General features: G+C 38.5%; 1 protein-coding gene across 1 annotated transcript in view; it reads left to right on the top strand.

Moving 5' to 3' along the window:
• The window catches only part of SIPA1L1 (signal induced proliferation associated 1 like 1), a 75,806-nt gene that overhangs the window by 28,168 nt on the left and 27,625 nt on the right, over positions 1-20,013 (top strand). The window contains exons 7-10 of the mRNA XM_075712632.1: positions 2,004-2,580; positions 3,667-3,941; positions 7,387-7,665; positions 17,994-18,143. Coding sequence (XP_075568747.1) covers positions 2,004-2,580; positions 3,667-3,941; positions 7,387-7,665; positions 17,994-18,143 — 1,281 coding nt within the window. The remainder of the gene's footprint in view (positions 1-2,003; positions 2,581-3,666; positions 3,942-7,386; positions 7,666-17,993; positions 18,144-20,013) is intronic.

The raw sequence follows: 20,013 nt of genomic DNA, 5'->3' as shown, positions 1-20,013 counted from the left end.
CTGTTCTTTTTGATACAGGAGACTGCCACAGCATTGTATGTTCTCTGTACTGTCTTTGAGATTAAAATCCTTTTTTTGTCCTCTCAGTGCAAACACTTGATTTAAATTTATAGAATTCCATTATGAAAAGTTTTTCTAGGAAAAGTTTCAAAGTAAGTTTGACCTCTTTCACTGAATTATTTGGAACTGTTTCATAGATTCATAATTCTAGACAAAACAGGAAGCCATATAGCATAAAAATGTACTGGAATTTATATTAAAAACTACATAAAAGGAATAAAACCAAGTACTGTCTTGGCCAGTGATTCTCCCTCTCAACTAAGATAAATTATTTCAAAAGTCTGGCTTCTCTGTCAGCATCATTCACTTTTTAAAACTTCTCTAGCATATGTTAGAGGTTAAATTCTTATCCCTGTGATTCATGATGTTGAAAACCTAATCAAACAAAATGTCACTGGTAGTTTTTCATTTCATCCAGTAATTGTGTTTAACGCTTAGGCTTCTATCTGTTAATAACAGACCCTTTAGGACCACTGAAGATGGTCAAGAGTCAGATGGTTGCATCATGAGCACCCCCTGTTGCATACTTTTAGATATATTGGCATAAATTTGAAGAAAATATGACAGTCAGTGACATCTTTCAATATCAGTTGCCAGAAAATATAATTAAAAAAACCAAACCCAACAAAACCAAAACAAACAAACAAAAAAACCACCCCACCACCCAAAACCAGAAGATATGGTTAAAGATTGGGTGACTTAATTTTTATTTTTGGTGTTCCTGTGTGCCGCCCCCCTCCCCCGAGCTTTGCTAGTATTTGTGCAATCTCAGTTACTGATTTGGGGGGGGGAGGGGGGATTTCTCCGATTGTGTTTAAGGATTCAGATAAGTTAGAGCAAAGTGTGAAAATAATACCAGCCAGTCTTCCAAATGAAACACCATGTACATTTCTAGTGTGTTCAAGTTCCATCCTATTTTTCTTGATAAAATTCCTTTACTGTGATATTTTGGCCAAAATTACTTAATGCTTTTTCAGATCTAGTTACAGATACGTGGTAAATAATATTCAAACTTTTGTAGCATTTCTTGTCACAAAACTGTTGAAGTACAGTTGTCAGTCTCTTCTTAGGACAGGCTGCCAAGTGAATGATACTGAACTGGAATGGCAAATCTGCAGTGATACCAAACAACTCTCATCCACTCTGTATCAAAACAGAATTGACCATGGAGAATAGCTGAACTTGTCAGCATTGCCTAAGGCAATCTTGTTGTCAGTCCATCACTTGGTATGGAAACTAAAAGGAAGACTTGAGAAAGACAGCATCTATTTCTAATATGTCTCCCAACTTCTAAGAAATTTCTTATTTCTAATATTTTTGGAGTCTGTTTCTATCACTAGTATGCAATATCAGCTAGTGCAGTTTTCGATCCAGAAATTTAAAATCAGTAGTGTGATGTATATATACATTCAGTCATCAGAAGATTATTCTCATGGTGAAACTGGCCTTGTGAGATGACTTTATTGTCTGTATCTTTTTAATGTGTCCATTTTAACTGTATTTCTAGTTTTGATCATACACTTTGTATTGCTTTCAGATGAGCCTTTCAGCTTCAGGTAGTTAAATTATAAGCTAGCTTTTGTAATAGTGTGTGTTAGAAATTTTCTGTTTATAGTAAAAACAAACAGAATGCAGAACTACCACACATGAATGATTACTTCATCAAAAAGCGCAATTTTGCACTTGAAGCTCTCTTTAAGCTGTGGTACTGAGGATGACAAAAAAGCGTAGATGCAAAAGTAAGTGGCTTTCTGTCTGTGCAGTAAGGGGGACATAATCTCCACACTGGCAAGATTGAAATGTAAATACAGGCATATTGCTGAGAAGGAGAGAAAAATTGAGGGCTTAAGGAAAAAAGGAAACTTATTTTCTGTATGCAAAAACTGCTGAATTTGCATACAGTGAAACACTCTGCTTCTTCTCTGTTCTTTTATTTCTTTTAGTGTTGCTGTGACAAGATCCAGAGATGTACCATCCTTTGGACCACCTATTCCAAAAGGTGTCACATTTCCCAAATCAAATGTGTTCAGGGACTTCTTACTAGCCAAAGTCATTAATGCAGAGAATGCTGCTCATAAATCGGAAAAGTTTCGTGCGATGGCCACCAGGACCCGTCAAGAGTACTTGAAAGACTTGGCAGAAAAGAATGTCACGAACACACCTATTGACCCTTCTGGCAAGTTCCCCTTCATCTCGCTTGCTTCAAAAAAGAAGGAAAAGTCCAAGCCTTATCCAGGAGCAGAGATCTATAGTTCTGGTGCTATAGTATGGAGTGTCCATGCAAAAGACTACAGCAAGGGCATGGAAATAGACTGTCTCCTAGGCATATCTAATGAGTTTGTAGTCCTCATTGAACAGGACACGAAAAGCGTGGTGTTCAATTGCTCCTGTCGAGATGTGATAGGGTGGACTTCAACGGACACAAATATCAAAATATTCTATGAGAGAGGTGAATGTGTTTCTTTGGAGAGCTTCATCAGCAACATTGATGATATCAAAGAGATCGTCAAAAGGCTGGAGGTTAGAATGTGTTCTCTTGTTTGGTTCCCCTTCTTTGCTTTCTCCTCTCATCCCGCTGCCAAGTAAGGCTTCAATTTAAGTAATGCTTGGGATCCCTAAAACTGTTGTAATTGTTTATCATGAAATCTACAAGGGCTTTCCTGCATTTATTTCTCAAAATCCAGTATTGCTTTCACTTTTGTCAGGTATCAGCCAATCTCAGCTGGTTATGTGTGTGTCCAAAAAAAAAAAAAAAGGCCAAGAAAAAAAAAAAGCAAAAAAAACCCCCCAACAAGCAGGACCTACAGATGCATAAATTGCTCCCACACAGTAAATGTAGAAGTGTCACCTTATTTCTTTTCCTTGTTTTCCTTCCCTCTCTCTGTTTTATAGGCTTGTTGTATCTTGTTTCAAATGAAGCTGTAATATCTTTGAGACTGACTTATTATGTTGCCAGCAGGGTGCAGTCCCAATCCCTATTGCAACTTTCAGATATTCTCTGAATGCATGTGACAAACTAAAAATGCAGTGAATCATAGTGTCTGTCTGTAAAACATCTGTCTATGCTCATTTTTTATCCAATTAAGTTATGGAAGAATGTGTTATATTTCACTGTCTGTCTTGTAATTTCACAACTGTAGTTGTATAATGACCAGGAAAAAAGGAAAAACAGGCTCTATTAAATTTCTCTTGACAATATTCGTGCTCATGGTACACAGAAGAGTTGGCATGGACCCCAGTTTACGTGCAACAGCTAGAAACGTAGAATGGCTGGTTAGTTACTGAAGTGTAAAAGATGAAATAGAGATGCTTGTGTAACTCCGTGTGTTTTTTCTGTTGTGTGCTGCCATGTATCTTCTAAAATTCTTATGGTTTCAGTAAAAATTTCAAGGCAGAGCTTGGGTAACCAGACTCTACTGAAAATACTAGTTGGAGTGACGACCCATTTCAGCTGATTATGTACCCAGGACTGTGACATATATGCCTTGATTGTGTCCCACCATTGTCTTGGGAGTTGGTTGATTGTACAGAAATGGAGCCCTTAAACCTCTACTAGCACTGAAGGTCTCTCCGTGCATTAAATTCTGTCTTCATTTCAATTCACAGCTTGTGACTAAGGGCTGTGAAACAGTGGAGATGACTCTGCGTAGGAATGGTCTGGGTCAGCTTGGTTTCCACGTAAACTATGAAGGCATTGTGGCAGATGTTGAGCCCTACGGCTACGCGTGGCAGGCGGGATTGCGACAAGGCAGCCGGCTGGTGGAAATCTGCAAGGTGGCTGTAGCCACTCTGAGCCATGAGCAAATGATTGATCTTCTCAGAACGTCAGTAACAGTGAAGGTCGTCATTGTCCCTCCATATGAGGACTGCACACCGCGCAGGTATTGTATAATAGCTACATTTGGTCTAAAATTATATCTTGTTTTGTGGGGTTGGGGGGGAAAGAAACACCATAGAATAAGTGTTAACCTCCAAAACCCATGGTATAATTATAATATAGCATCTGTTATTGTAAGGTGAAAGAGCAGGGAAGGAAAAACTGCCCATATTCAGACTGAAGGCCCCGCAGAACATTAATTGAATACTGCCATTTAATAAAATGTGTGAAGAACCTCATGTATCCTTTAAATTCCATGGAATTTCACATGGAAATCAAACAACTTTTTGTTGACAGTTGTGTGTTTATGATGCATCAAAATTAATTGTACATTTCCCTCCCTCCTTTCCCATTTGTTGGTAGTTTGCAACGTCTGTAGATGTATTTCCTGAAAGCTATGAATAGACTTACATTCTTCTACTTTCACAAATAAGTAAGGCTGCAAATGATGGGAGTTTATCAAAGGTATGGATCTGGCCAGAGAGGTTGCTGCAAACTGTAATTCTTCTTTACTCAGCAGTAGATCTTGCTGCATCTCTCTCAATTCCCATCTGTGTTAAGCCTGAGGCTTGTGTCAACTGTGTTATTGCTTTTATAGCTTTAAAATGTTGCTTGATCAGAAATAAGCAGTAATACGTGCTTTTTTTTCTAAATTGGACATTAAGTCCCTCCATTTTTCCTGAACTCACACTAAAGCTTGTTATAATTTTTACTGCTCCCGTCTGAACTCTCTGCAGTTGTCTGTAGCATTCAGCCGCATCACTAAATCTGATTCCCATATTCCTGACATCCTGTATTAATATCTTGCAAATGCTATATGATTAAAGTGGAGTGATCTTTAATAGACTAAATTTGCCTGCAGGCTAGCTCAGGGTTTATGCTAGATTTGCCAAGAATCAGCAAGTACAGTTACCAAAGTTCAATGTGTTCCTTGCAGTGAGAGACCGAGAGAGTGTTATGCACTGCTGTTTTCTAATCAGGCAATATCTTTGTAGGGGTAGATAATAAATTTTTGTATACTTAAGATTGGGGCTGAACTTAAATGCATATTTATTACATTGATATGAAATTGTGTCTCTGAGCAAAGACCTTCTTCTTGCATAAAAGAAGAATCCATGTTTGTTTTTACTGTGAGACATATTAACTCCTTTTGTAACTGGCAGCAAAACAGGAGCAGAGAGGAACGCAGTTTTATTTGTCCTTCAGTTGTCAGTGGAAAATTGAATACATGTCAGGGATTAAACTGAGCAGTGGCATAAGGTCACCCATGAGGTATTTGGAAAGCTTTTGTACAGTATTTAGCAGCCCGAGCAAATGGAAAGTTCAGCTGCAATCATAGCAAAAGGATTAGAGCAGAAAAATCTGTGTGGAAAGCACAGATCCTATTATTCCTGAGCTAAATTAAGTACAGCCAAAAGCAGGCTTAGCTTTAGTGTACCCAAACCCATAGGAGGAAGAGAAATTACTGCACTTTTTGAAATACTGTACTCGGCATCAGTGAGTTTTGTTGTTGTCTTGTAGTAAGCGAATGTTCATGGTGGGTTATGGCCTAGTTCTGAAATTTCATGAAGCAACTCTTTACCCTGCTTGCTGTATCCAAAATCATTAAGGTTTAGGAACTGTGTCTTGAATTTGTAGCTATCCTACATATACATATACTACTAGAGACGACTTAAACCTTTGCACAAAGCAATTTCTCTTCTGGCAATCAGTTTCCCAAAATTGGAGTCCTCTCGTTGTGTCCTTTGGAGGTCATTTAGTATTTCTACTACAGTAACTTCTGCAGACCATGACTAAAACGAACATCAGTTCTGCTTGGTATAGTACATTCATACAAGAAGCAGTCCCTATCCTAATAAATTGATTGGCATGAAGTTGGAGGAAGAGCAGGGGTGCAGTTAGATAAGATGACTTGCCAGCAGGCACATGTACAAGATCAGTAGCAGATACAAAAATATGTCCAAATACCCTGATTCACAATCTTATGCCCTATACAGAGGCAGGCCTTGTTATGGTTATATCTCTACTAAAAGGTGGTCATTAAAACATTGCCACTGAACTCATGTGGTGGACTGATTGCTGACCTTGAAGTTAAGGACACAGCAACAAGAGGAAATTGTGCATTCTTCCTTCTTAAACTGTAACTGTGTCTGCAAAAAAAAAAAAAAAAACCCCAAAAAACCCCCCAAAACTAGTAAAGTATATAATCACTAGGAAAAGAATAGCAGAGACTCAAAATATGAAAAGAAAAAACAAGGGTATCAAAATTTTAGTTAGGTTGTGAATGGACTTTTTGAAAACAGATCTCATCATCCCCATCTGCCATGCAGTGGTTCGCATCACAGAGTGGCCTGGGAGCGCACAAACACTTCCTTTCAGATGAAGCTGAACTACACGTGCTTCAGAAGCCCACCTCGTGCCTTCCAACTGCTAATTTAATTTGTAAGTCAAGGCTAGAGGGTAGGCCAAAGTAAAATCTCAAAATGTGTATACTGGGACAGCAAGGCCTCAGCACCGACTGTTTCACTTTGTCTACTCCTACTGAACTGCACAACTTGCTTATGTCAGCATAGCCAGATAACAAGTTACCTGGTTTTGTTTTGTGTTTTAGCTGGGAGGAGGTATTGGTAGTTTTCAAAGCACTAACAGAGTAATTGCTTAGAGGAAGACATAGAAGTAGAAAATTTTCAACTGATTGTTTATTTTTCCTTCCCATTATCTATGATGAGTGTAGATAAACAAAGTAATCACAATAAAAAATTCACTTAAATTGAGGTATATATATTTGTCAAGAGAAATTCCACAGTTATCCTCACTAAAGCTGAAGGTCACATCTACTTTCCAAATCTCTCATTTTAAATGTATGCAGAGGTTTGCCTTGCATCTTATGTGGACTGCATTAGCTTATGTCCTGTTTTACTCCAGTTATTATGCTGTCTTGCTCCTGTACATCCTCAGGAAGCAAAGGGCATCTTTTGGGCTTGGCATCTACAATTTTTAGCAAGTGTTTTGTTTTCATAATGTACAAATTTATCAACTGAGATACTCCAAAGCCAGAGATGTTTGAAAATGAAGTGTAATGCATTATGGTAATGGGAATTTTGTCTCTTCATGGATGTCTGTGCATCAGAAAGATTTATCTCAAAAAGAACAAATATTTCAGGTCTGAACTTGTCGGGGTGCAGGTAAATTCTAAACGCCGTTATTTTTTTAAATTAGGAAGGGGAGATACCCTTCTAGTAGATTTTCTAGCTTTTATGACCCACTAATAGGATGAAGAGTATCAAAATTTGTTAAATATATGTTTCTGAAAAGCAAAATATTACATTTACTGTTTCATAGAATTGATTCAGCTTCTGTCTTCAGATTTCTGTCCTTGTAAACAGGAGAGAGAGATATATATATATTTTTTTTTTTTATAGCAGCATGTTAAATTTCTTCATTCCTAGGAGTTCTTCAGAAAACTACCGTATGCCAGTGATGGAATACAAAGTGAATGAAGGCATGTCGTATGAATTCAAATTTCCCTTCAGAAATAATAACAAATGGCAGCGAAATGCAAGCAAAGGACAGGGACCTCATGTGGCTCAGGTACCATCCCAAATACAAAGTCCAGTAACGTCTAGGATTGGCTCTGGGAAAGGAGAAGGGAAAATGCCACCCCCAGAAAGAGCAGCCAACATCCCCCGAAGCATCTCTAGTGATGGGCGCCCGTTGGAGAGCCGGAGGTACGTGTCTTCTTCACAAATGGCTTTTCATTGCTGCTCAGAATCTTGTCTGGAAAAAAGCACAATAGATTTGTCTAAGTATCTGAAGACTGCTGTTAATCTTGGTTTTAATTAGTCAAAAGGCAACATGAATATGAGCAAAACATGAGCCAAAAGGCAGTATATCTTCTGGCATGATTAACCACAGAATGAAGTGTTATGGGATTGTTAGGCTATGTTTCCCTGTGTTGGATGGTATTCTAAAACTGCTGTATTGTTGTTTAAGTTTTAAATGTGCGATCAGTTTTAGATCTACGTGTTCCTGAACTCTGGCATTTTGAAGAATTAAATAAAAATTTTACCTTGTTTATAGGCTTGGTGGAATCGCCTAAAGCTCCCAAGGCAGAAATAGCATCTAACAGGGTGTTTAGCAAGAGAATTGTGGCCAGCACAGAAAGCAAATTTATCTGATTGGGGAGTTTTTGAACTTTTTAGGCTAGAGAAGAGATTGTTTTAAGTTTGCCTTTCTCCAGGGTAGTTTGGGGTTTTTTGTTGGTTTGTTTTTTTTTTTTTAAACAATAAAGTGATTATTATTAAGGTAAAGGTATCAGGCACATCCTGTTACAGTATTTTTATTCTTTCTTGGAGAAAGATGTATTTGATAGTATTCAAATGAAGTATCATTGTTTTGATTATCTATACAAATCGCTCACTGTTTCTGTATTTACAAAGAGATCTGTTGAGGGAAACAAGCTCGAAGCTTGTATTTCTTATTTTGGACAATTCCTTAAAAAAAAAAAGCTGCAGAGAGATTCTGATTCTGCTTTATGTTGCTGAAAAATATAAAGCAGTGGAAATAAGATCCATATTGTAGAAAATTTGAAGAGAGTTCTAATAAATTAACTTAAACGATTTTTCACATCCTGAAGAACTGGGGGGGGGATGGACATTCAGAGATGGTACAGCCAAGACCGAGAAACTACCAAGGTGAAATTGAAACTTCAGTGTAGGACACCTTGTTAAAAAATGGTAGTAGTTGGTAAGGATTTCATTTTCTTACTTTCTTTTTCATTAGACACTATTGTACTTCTGCATTCAAAGTGATTAGTTCAGTAGATATATACTTAAAGCTTTCTTTAAAGAAAATTTGCAATGCGGAAAGCACTAATAATTTCACAGACAACCTAGTAAGATTGTCTGTGAAAAAGGTTGCAGAAACCAGTGAGACACTGGACTTAGCTCTCTAACGGTATATTTTGACCAACATAAAAATTGCATGGCTTCAGGCCATATCTGCCTGTTACAGCTGAAGACAGGCACATGCTGAATTTGAAGGAATAGGAGTTGGGGTGTTGGGTGTGTTTGCTCTCTCCAGTGCTATTAAATCTCACTCTGTAATTACGGAAGATGTAGTAATACCTGGGCAAAGTTTAAGGCAGTGGCAGAAGACAAGATTCACTTGAGTTGCTGGCTTTTTTTTTTTTTTTCAGACGCTTCCATCTCTTCATGGTATTAACCAAAGAGTTTTGTCTAGAGTCTTGAGCTGGCTGTTCCATGACTCATGCCGAGGAGAGTGAGCCTTTGGCTGCACTTAGAGACAGGGTATTAAAAGTGTTTTTCTTGTACATAAAATCCTGTGTGGGCGACGTCACGCACCTAAAGCATCCAAGATTTATCCAGTCACTGGATGCTTCTAGAGGGGGGTTATGGCCTGACAAATGTTTGCAAAGTGAAAATTACATTTCCATATACTCAGTATTTGTCTTCAAAAAGTGAAGCTTTGACTTTCCATTTCCTTCATTTTCAAGACATGTGGCTGGGGTTTTTCTCCTCTAGACATTCTTTTAAGTATATGGGTCTGTTGGATCTTTCCATCTTTAAAAGTATATTATCAAAGTAGCTTTTAAGTTTGTCTGGGAATTTTTTTGGATGCCTGAAAAATGTCTTCTCTCTTATCTTTCTGGTCTGCTAAACATTGTTAGTCTTGGCTGGATCAAGTTTAAATATAACAGCAGCTGTATAAGGTTAATGTGTTTCCAGTTAAAGTGAAGAAAAATACATTTTTGTCATTTTAAAGGAATATTGGAAGAAAAAAATCCCACAAAAAAAACAAACAATAAGCTCACACCAAGACTTACTTGTCTTTTCTCCGCATCATAAAAGAAAGCTTTGCTTTTGGGGAAGCTCAGATACTTCTATTCTTATTGTGTAAAATCTCTAAAATCAACGAAGATGAGATTTTCATAGCCCTCAACTACTGTCTTGTTTAATTTTTCACCACTAACTTTCATACTTCCTATAGTGTAAAGATCACCTATCAGGAGGTGCTGGAGTCTGTGCGTGTTTCTGGTAATGGTAGCAGTGATGGTGCTCTGCTGTGCTTTGCTCCCTACAATCTTTGCTCAGGTCTTGGTTGGAGAAATGGGAGGACCAAGGGTAACCTGGTAATATGGGTACAGGCATCTACACTGGTGGTCCCTGTGATCCAAAAAGGGGCCTCTAATTAACATGATTATAAACATGACCCGACAGTATACAAGATGACCTCTTCAGTATGTCTGCAGTATTTGTGTTCTACAGAGCAATTTTAAGGGGTTTTGGAAAAAAGCACCTGTCATTATGGTTCATTAGTAAAGCAGTACGGGTATTTTAGATTTCCTTACTACCATTAGAGCTTCACTTTTGAAAAGAAGGTACTGCCTAAGTGTCAGTGGGGCTGGAAACTTACCTATGAAGATCAGCATCAATAAGTAATTTCAGTACTAAATTGTAGCTGTAACCTCAATTATAGTCTTTGGTTGTGGTCTAGATATCACTAGCTATCACTTGTGTTTCTGCGGTGCTGAGTTGCAGTTCAGACTTGCTGATGCTTGACTGATCTTAATACTTAGTTGTTTTGAGACTAGAGCTGGCATTTATCCCTCTGTGCTCCTGCCTTTTGACTGCACATTCTTCGTTTATTGAACTGGGCGCAGTGACAGGGATGTCAGATCTCATCTGCTGCTAAGAAACAGCGATCTATAGTTTGCGATCTATGTTTTAAGGGACATGGCAGCTGAGAAACCCATAGTAAATTGATCCATGTGGCCCTTTGAGCTCTGAATCTGAAATGATTTTTGGAACTAGCACTGATAGCCATTGCCCGGGACCATGGAAGGTCAGTACCGTCCTTAGCTGTAGCTCCAGTGGTGGGATTTCAAAGAATGAAATAGAGGCATTATAATATTTCTGATGTATTGGACCTGACGTGGTACTTATTTTAATGGTAACATGTCAGTAATAAATCGATGACTTATATTACGTATTTAGGAAAAAAAAAGGTGATTTGAGGGTTTTAATTTAAACAAAAACAGCTTGACAGACAAGTGTTTCCCTCTGAGTACAAAGTGCTCTCAGAGTATGGGGAGTACAGGTGTATCTCTTTGAATTACCTACTAGTGGTATTTGACTGATCACTTTATATAGCTAGATTCTCTTAATATGCATAGTGAGTGAAATAAATTTCTTTTTTTACCCTTGTTGATAGAATCATAGAACCATCCAAGTTGGAAAAGACCTTTAGGATCATCCAGTCCAACCATTAACCTAACATTACCAAGTCCAGCCCTAAACCAGTTAAGGGTAGAGTAGCAATTTCATGTTTCCTGGCTTAGTGGCTGGATTATTTTTAATGAAAGTAAAAACTGGGAATCATTAAGATTGGAAAGGATCTCTAAGATCATCAGTCCAACCATCAACCCAGCACCACCATGCCCACTAAACCATGTCCCAAAGTGCCACGTCTACCCATTTTTTGAACACTTCCAGGGATGGTGACTCCACCACCTCTCTGGGCAGCCTGTTCCAATTCTTGACTACCCTTTCCGTGAAGAAATTTTTCCTAATATCCAATCTAAACCTCCCCTGACACAACTTGAAGCCATTTCCTCTCATGCTATCGCTTGTCACTTGGGAAAAGAGACCGAGACCCACCTCACTACAACCTCCTTTCAGGTAGTTGTAGAGAGCGATAAGGTCTCCCCTCAGCCTACTTTTCTCCAGACTAAACAACCCCAGTTCCCTCAGCCGCTCCTCATAAGGCCTGTGCTCCAGACCCTTCACCAGCTTTGTTGCCCTTCTCTGGACACGCTCCAGCACCTGAATGTCTTTCTTGTATTGAGGGGCCTAAAACTGGACACAGTATTCCAGGTGCAGCCTCACCAGTGCCGAGTACAGGGGGCCACACTATTCCTGATACAAGCCAGGATGCTGTTGGCCTTCTTGGCCACCTGGGCACACTGCTGGCTGATGTTCAGCCGGCTGTCGACCAACACCCCCAGGTCCTTTTCAGCCAGGCAGCTTTCCAGCCACTCTTCCCCAAGCCTGTAGCGTTACATGGGGTTGTTGTGACCCAAGTGCAGGACCCTGCACTTGGCCTTGTTGAACCTCATACAGTTGGCCTCGGCCCATCGGTCCAGCCTGTCCAGGTCCCTCTGCAGGGCCATCTTACCCTCAAGCAGATCGACACTCCCACCATATTTTCACTTTAGTCCATTTAACTGTGTTAAAAATAAACAACAGCTGTGTTACTGGTCCTGAGAACAGGAGTATTTCACTCCATATACATAAAAGCATCTTGCCTCCCTAGACTGCTGTTGTAGGTGGGACAGTAGCTTGCTTGACAACCTGATTCTGAGAAGGCAGACAAGTGCCCAGTCCTGTACCTAACCAGCAGAGCACTTAAATTTGCCTCTGATTGTCTTCATGTATACAACTCACTAGCTTATACTTAAATTCTCCCTGTTCCTCATAACAACCTGGGTCCTTGAATGTATTCATGATCGATGTGCATGTTTGTAGGCAGGAAAAATAACCCAAAACTTTATAAATCTTAAAATAAATCTCTAATGTTACTGCAACATTAGGACTGAAAAATGTAATAATATAAATGCAGTAAATTCCAAGTCATGCCTTCTTTCACATTAATTAGTCTACAGGGGACACTACATAGCCTATAACCCAGAATAAATACCAGAGATACATTAAGGAAAACAACAATCAACCACATATATGTGAAGTATGCCAGAGCTAATGTTATTGGAGAAGATGTAATTTTAGAGCTTGATATTTTTTTTCCCCCGTCCCAATTTTCAGTTTTTATTTTGTATGGTTGGTTCCCAGACTTTATTAAGGAAAAAAAGTGCAGGGAAAGGAGATGAGATAGTGTTAGATGATAATCTGTTCTTAATTATCTTATTGTAAACTGGAACTAGTCTTAACTAAAACTTGATTCAACAAACATTTGAGAAGTGTGAAAATCAGTGAGCCAAGCATGCGGCTGGACTTGTGCACTTCAGTGTGCAGTTCAGTACTGTACTGGATGGAAGCTCAAGGCTCTAACTAGAAAATTTCTGAGCACAGTCAGTATTTTAAACCAAATGGAAAACTGAATTACGGCATGACTGTAGTCGAGCACTGGCTGTTAAATTCCACAGTATGGGAGGATTAGATCAATATTCATTAAGACTGGTTTTAAGTCTTGTTGAGGACTTTGGAGCACAGTCTTGCCCTAAAACTTCATACTTGTTTGAATGATGCCTGTGTGTAGTCAGTGACAGTAACTGTACCAGTAGTACTTTAAAGGTTAATTCCTGCAGATAGATTCTAGTTTAAACTGTTCCTGTATTATATAAAAATCCTAATCTGCTGCTGCTTAGCTTGGATCGGTGATGTTTTTCCCAATATAAACAAGCAGGTGTCTGCTCATCTTGCCACCTTTCAAGTGAGCTTTGTAGCACGTTACCTACCTCACAGGTTTTGAGGATTTGTTATATTAAAGTTTTCATAACATTCTTCAAATTAAAACATGTACTAACATGAGATTGTACGTTATGCGTCTCCTGCTGGCACCAGGACCTAGAGCTGGATGAGGCAGCGGAAGATCAAAGGTTTGTTGGTACACCTGGCTGTATGGCCAAACTCTTGCGTTCCAAAAACATCTGAGAAGAGTCATGCTGTGTCATGTCAAGAGTTGGTCTCTCTTGTTTGGCAGGGGACATCAGCAGGGACCAGAGAAAAGCATAAGAAATGTTTACAGGTATAAAGGAAGACTCCTTACCAGGTCTGACAGTCTCCTGGCTGTCTGCTGTTTAAGACGGCCTGGAGCCGGATGCACCTGTACTGCTGTGTTTAACAGCTGTGGATGGTACCTCTTCATCCAGGTGCCTGCTAAGTGGTCTCTTGATAGTTCCAGGTCTCCTCCTTGTTCTTTTGTCATGAGGGATAATAATCACTTTGTTTGCTTGATCCAGTATAATTCATGTTTGGATGGATTGAAGCAGATATGATAAAATTCTCTATAATCCGTGGAGCCATATAGGCTATTCAGTGTTTCTTCATATGAAAGCCATTCTGTACCTCTGGTTGTCCCTTTGCCTGCCTCCGTATCTTTTCTTGTTATAATACGTGTTTTCTGAAATGCAATGATCACATTGAAGAATAATATTCGAGAAAGTATACAGTGTGGTGTGAGAAGGTACAATACGACAGCATAATTCCATTTTCTGTTTCATTCGCTATTCCCCTTCCCCAAAATTGCTGATGTTCTTTTTTCCTTTTTGAATGGTTTGGTTTCCTTTTTAACATGCGAGCATTGAGTTGGTGTTTTCAGAGAACTGTCACATCTTGCAGTATTATTAGGATTGCAAAAATCAAACACGTGGAAGGTAAGCATGCCAGAGTTAAGATTTGCTGTGAAATTTTATTCAGAACTCTTTGTAACTGTATTTTCTCATACTTCCTTTGATTAAATTATGAGAATTTCTTTTAACAGAGGACATCTGCCTCATTCGGTTCACACAGTGGATGCAGCTCATTAAAGAAGAGCTATTTAATATTTTATTTTCCTCTTCATTACTCCATCCCTTATTTACTGGATGACATTCAAATCCTGCTGTAAAGATGCAATTATTACTTCCTCTCCAAGCTTTACAGTGGCGCCCATTACTGCAGTTTTTAAATGCTTCACGGGTATTAATTAAAATTAGTTTTCAAAACTCTTGTGTGAGAAGAGATGTCTTTGGCCCTCTTCAGATTAAGAACAAAGGTAGAGAGAGAAATTATGTTCTAATCATTTGCTGTGTCTTATTTTGGGCATCTGGTATTTGGAAGTGTGCCTGGCATTGTTAATATTTTATATATTCAAATTACAGCTTCGGTTGACTTCAGCTGCTTTGGTAAATTTTCAGCTGAGAAGTAAGTCAGGCCTTGGAATCAAATAAGGCCTTTGAGAAACTTGCAATTAGTGACGCTGAATGAAAAATTTTCTTTAACAAATATGCCAGTGGCCATATTGGAGTGCTGCAGCAAGTGCAAGGTAAGAATTCAGTTTGCTAAGTCAGCACTGAAATGCCTTGACTGTAAGGCCATCCCTTCTCTTCTGCCAGCCTGTGCCTCTTTCACTTATGAGCTGTGCAGCACTTGGAGGAGAAGTTGTAGCACAAAATAAAACCGCATGGGGCAGGTGTCCTAAGGGAGAAGGCACCTGTGTATGATCATATAACTAAAGACTGCCTTAGGCCATAGGCGCAAAGCATGCTAGACTGACATTTTTCTTATGATGTGTATATTACATACTAATAAGAATATTACATGTAATAAGAATATTACATATTCTTACATACTGAAGACATGGGGAAAATTACAGCTAATGACCTGGAAATTAATTTGTTAAGAACAAGATGGATGCTTTCATTGTCTGTGTTGTCATACTAAAGAAAAATAAACATGCACCCATCCCACTCACTGCCTTCACAAAAGATTATTTTCTTCCCATACTTGGCAAGACTCAACCATCCTTTCAGGATGAACTAGATCTGTTAGAGCTAAATCATGCATGGTGTAATCCCAGTTCAATTGGCTGCAATGTAATTGTATCTGTTTAATGCAATGGATGCTTGGCCTATTTTTAAATTCAATTATGAGACTCATGCACTTAACCATTTTGGAATTTCTTCTTAAAGCTGTCTTTTGAAACAGATAATAGGTTGTTTTAGTTTGGTTTTTAATTATAAATAAAAGACAAACACAGAATATCTTAACTGTAGGGGCATACTGCTAACAATTATCTTTTGTCTTGGGAAGTGCCTTTCATCAACAGATTTCAAAGCAGCTCCAAAAGTCAATTTGAACTAATTTACTCTAAAGTTCTTTTGTCTTATTTATATGTTTCACATAAAATGAAATGTCTTTTGCTATTAATGTTTTTTTAGTGCCAATGTGAACTGTACCAACAAAATGTATTGCTGCTTTACATAACAGGATGTCCTACCTGACTGTTCATTGCCGTTGTTCAGACCACATTTATAATACAATTTCGTTTGCCCTCGAGGTCTTTCGTCTTTGTAAATGAGTTATAACTCCATGACATAGCTCTGAAATCTTGATGTTCCTTCTGAACAGTGCTGTCACTTTTTGGTAAGGCATAGGAAATAAAGAAAAGGCATAGCTGAATCTGAAGTGAAAATGTAAGCATTTTCCAACAGGAAATAATTTTACAGAAATTATTCGAGAAGTAATTGGTTTCCTTGCCATAAATTCTAATTTAGTATGGAGGAAGAAAAGTCATACTTTTAAACTGTATTGCTCTGCAAGCATAACTAAGTTTAAATTTGTGTGCCTAAATAGATGGATGAATGCTGTTGAAAGCACATATTTTTGTTGTTGGAACTATTTTTTTTTTTCTCTTTATAAAAGTGCCACTGGGAAAATGAGCTGCTTGGTTCATAGCTCCCCAAGTTTCCAACTCTTGAACTGTGTTCTTTGCAATCAAATATCTCAGAATTGTTGCTTGATAAATGTGAGATGTAAGTTAAACTCTAGTAGACTAGAAAGGAATTACTGGATTTGGTGTGGTATGTGTGATGGTCAGGCGTTGGATCATTACTTTCTTGTCTGGGAAAAAGAGTTAACTAGTAGTCATATGTACTTTATGAAATTACAGATGATCAAGATGTTTGGTCCAGTTGTACTCCTCCTTCCATTTTAAGATTTTGTTAGTTTACTGCTTTTTTGCAAAGTACTGAGGGGTACAAATGCACATTTGAGATATATATACACACACACATTGTCTCTCTTTTGGATAATACATATGTAACATTAATCAGTGCAGTGCTTTTTCATTTTTTAAAAGTTTTTAAACTTTAAAAGTTCTTCAAGTATTGTGGTGAGAGCTGATTAAAATCTGCCACTCCGTTACAGATACAGATTAAGTGGCTGGGCCAGATCTTGTAAATCCCTGAACACAAGTTATGTACTGAGGCAATTATCTGTGTGTTTCACTGAAGTCAATATGCATTTTTTTAAATGTTAAAAGTTAAATTGCTACTTTACTTGTGTAAGTTATAGTATTTTTCCTAGTTAAAATGAATAAAGGTTTGTGTTCACAGTAGGATTTTGATGTTTGTGGATGGTGTAATTCAAACTCTACACCACAGAAGTTCTGAAGGGCTTCAGTCACCATGGAGTAGAACAAAAAAACTAGCTAGCAGCAGTGAATTCGGTTGGGGTTTGGGAAACAAAATGCACAAAGCAGAAAATGATCTAAAAGAGCCTTTAACTACAGAACAGGATATACGAGCTGAACAGTGTAAGCCTGCTGCTTCCAGCCATTCTGCCCAGGTGCATGTGTTGCAATTCTAGCCCATTTATTTGCTGTATGGTTATTGCGACAGGAGAGGGCTTCATATGACTCAGGTCTGTATTTTCAAACAGAGTTCTGATATGTTGAGATAGTTTTATATTAGAATATTAAGTTTTTAGGGGGGATTTTAAGCTATTTATAAATAACATTAGATTATTTTTTTAGTCCTTGTGATTTAATGCGGGCAAGTTTGGTGGCATAGAGATAAGCTTGATACTCTTGGAAGAGTTTGCAGAAGACAGCTCACTACATTTAGTTTAAATTCCAGGCAAGAGTTTGTTTTGAGTATTAGAAATATTTTGTTCTGTTTGGTATTTGGGTGAGGAATGTCATGCTTCATTATTCCTTACAAGCAATCTGTAAAAACAAATCAGGACTTTAGAATTAGGACTTTAGGGTTGTTTTCCTAGTGTGTGTTGGGATTTTCCTCCTACATCTGTCTCTCTTCATTACTCCCCTGCATCAAGCCTTTTACAACTGATTTTCCGTGATTTCCAATAGATTAATAAGGGGAAAACGTCTGATCCTTCAACTGACTTTATCTCTACTGTCTCCATGATGCAATGTTCTTTGCTGATGTGACAATTTGCGTGATGTTGTCCATCATGCTTTGAACTATGATATTGCTGTTCAGTATTGCTGATTTGACTGGTTCATTTGCTCTGAACAGGTTGTCTCCTGGTTCTGACGTCTATGTCACAGTTTCATCCATTGCCTTAGCAAGATCGCAACAGTGCCGTAATTCTCCAAGCAACTTATCATCCTCAAGTGAGACTGGCTCTGGTGGGGGCACATACAGACAAAAATCTATGCCAGAAGGGTAGGCACCAGACTTTTTTCATATTCTTTTCAGGCAGGTTTTTTGTTCTCTGTTCCATTTGTTGTAATGTATGTTAAACTAAAGGAGTGCTTACACAGCCTCCTGTCAGCTGTTGTTCACATGCATTAAAACATGTTTGTTTTCAAATATCACTGTTGTGCTGCTTGAAAAAGTCCGTTTTAAAAATCCCTTGCTTCCACCTTTTCCCTTTGTGACCTAACCTTGCTCTCTGATCCTAGTCTACAACTGCTCAGGTTACTATACAAAGGGACCTTTATGTATTTAAAAATCTTCATTAAAGGCACTGGTTTCATGTTGCAAATTGCTTCATTTCACAGGTTTAGATTCTAAAATAAAATAAGTAATAGGTTTGGGACTTCGCAGTCTGTGCTCATAGTTAAAGTAGTGTTGAGTGCAACTAAGACTTCAGCTGTGTAGGCACAAAAATGCAAAGTAATCCACAACTAGCATCTTTTTCACATATTCGCAGTCATCCTGTGTCAAGGTGTGCTGTTCCAACCTTCCAGAAATCTTCAGACTCTCTGAAGTGATCCAGTGTCAAAGTAAGGGGCAACTTGCAGAGGATGAAATTAAATCTGTATCATTTTCAGAGAGTGCTGAAAGGTGCAATAAATCAAGCATCTCCAAGTAGGGAAAAAAAATAATCGGCAGCAGGAGAGCTGTCTACCACATTCCAAATTACTTCCTTTAGAGAAGATAGAGAAGGAAAACTGCTGATTGTTCACGCTGCAAAGCTTCCCTCTGAAGTCTTCTAGAGTACGTTGCAGGTCATGGTGTGTAATTCATTTTGGGTTTGGGTCTTTTGTAAGGTAGAGGTATCTTTTTCTCTATTTGAAAAACCATATTATTAGTAAGATTAAATATCATTGTCAGGAACTGCTTAGCACAAGGCACTGTCTTTTGCCTGTTTAGGTGCCTGTAAGGGTACACTGCTGTGTCAGTCCAGAGAATGCTGTTCTGAGCATGTTTGGACAAGTGCTGCTTCTTGCATGAGAGCACTGAAGATTTGTCCTCCCTGTCCTCCTCCTTGCAGCTCACTCTGAGGTGTTCTGAAGAGGCCATCTCTTCTCTGCTGCACACCTTCCTGAAGGCTTTGATTCATGAGACTATCAGGCCTGTTCAGGTCATCATTGCTCTAAACCCATTAACCTTTGCTGTAAGGAAACTAAATAGAAGTGTGTCCAGAGCTCTGCAGCCGGAAAAAGCACTTAACCTCTTTATACACCGCATACTTCCTGACTCATTCATACCGGCAGCACTTACATGTTGCCTTGAATTCTGAAGAGCAGCTTGTGCTCCCAATATCTTATATGCTCTTGTCCAACTACGTCATTTGGTCTACAAAAAAGGTATTGCTGCCATATGTCCTTAGATGATCACAACCAGAACTGCTTGAGTAGGAAGGGATTTTCCTGGGTTTTTTTGTTTTGAATTGGCCTCAGAGCACACCAGCACCCATCCCAACCCTTTTCCATCTTTCATGTTAATTACACACATATGTTCACTAGAGCATTCTTCGAGCATTTTGCAAGTTCAGCGAAGAGATGCATCCTAGAAACCTTGCGTATACAGACTTTTTGGTTTTGAAGCTTTAATTCGGTGCAAGGAAACACTGTTTAAATGCAATAATGAAAGTAGTAATTAATACAAGAACTTTGCGTGTTCCTTACTAGATGTTTGGTTTTTTGGGGGTGGGTTTTTTTTTAAAATCACTTATTAAACTGCAATTGTTTGACTATTATAGAATCATAGAATCATTTAGGTTGGAAAAGACCTTTAAGATCATCCAGTCCAACCATTAACCTACACTACCAAGTCCACTCTAAACCAATCAAGGGTATTATGTTCT

The sequence above is a fragment of the Pelecanus crispus genome, chromosome 6, assembly GCF_030463565.1.
Source record: "Pelecanus crispus isolate bPelCri1 chromosome 6, bPelCri1.pri, whole genome shotgun sequence".
Classification (NCBI taxonomy): Eukaryota; Metazoa; Chordata; class Aves; order Pelecaniformes; family Pelecanidae; genus Pelecanus; species Pelecanus crispus.
The sequence above is the reverse complement of the archived record's forward strand: the minus strand, read 5'-3'. Positions and strand labels throughout refer to the sequence as shown.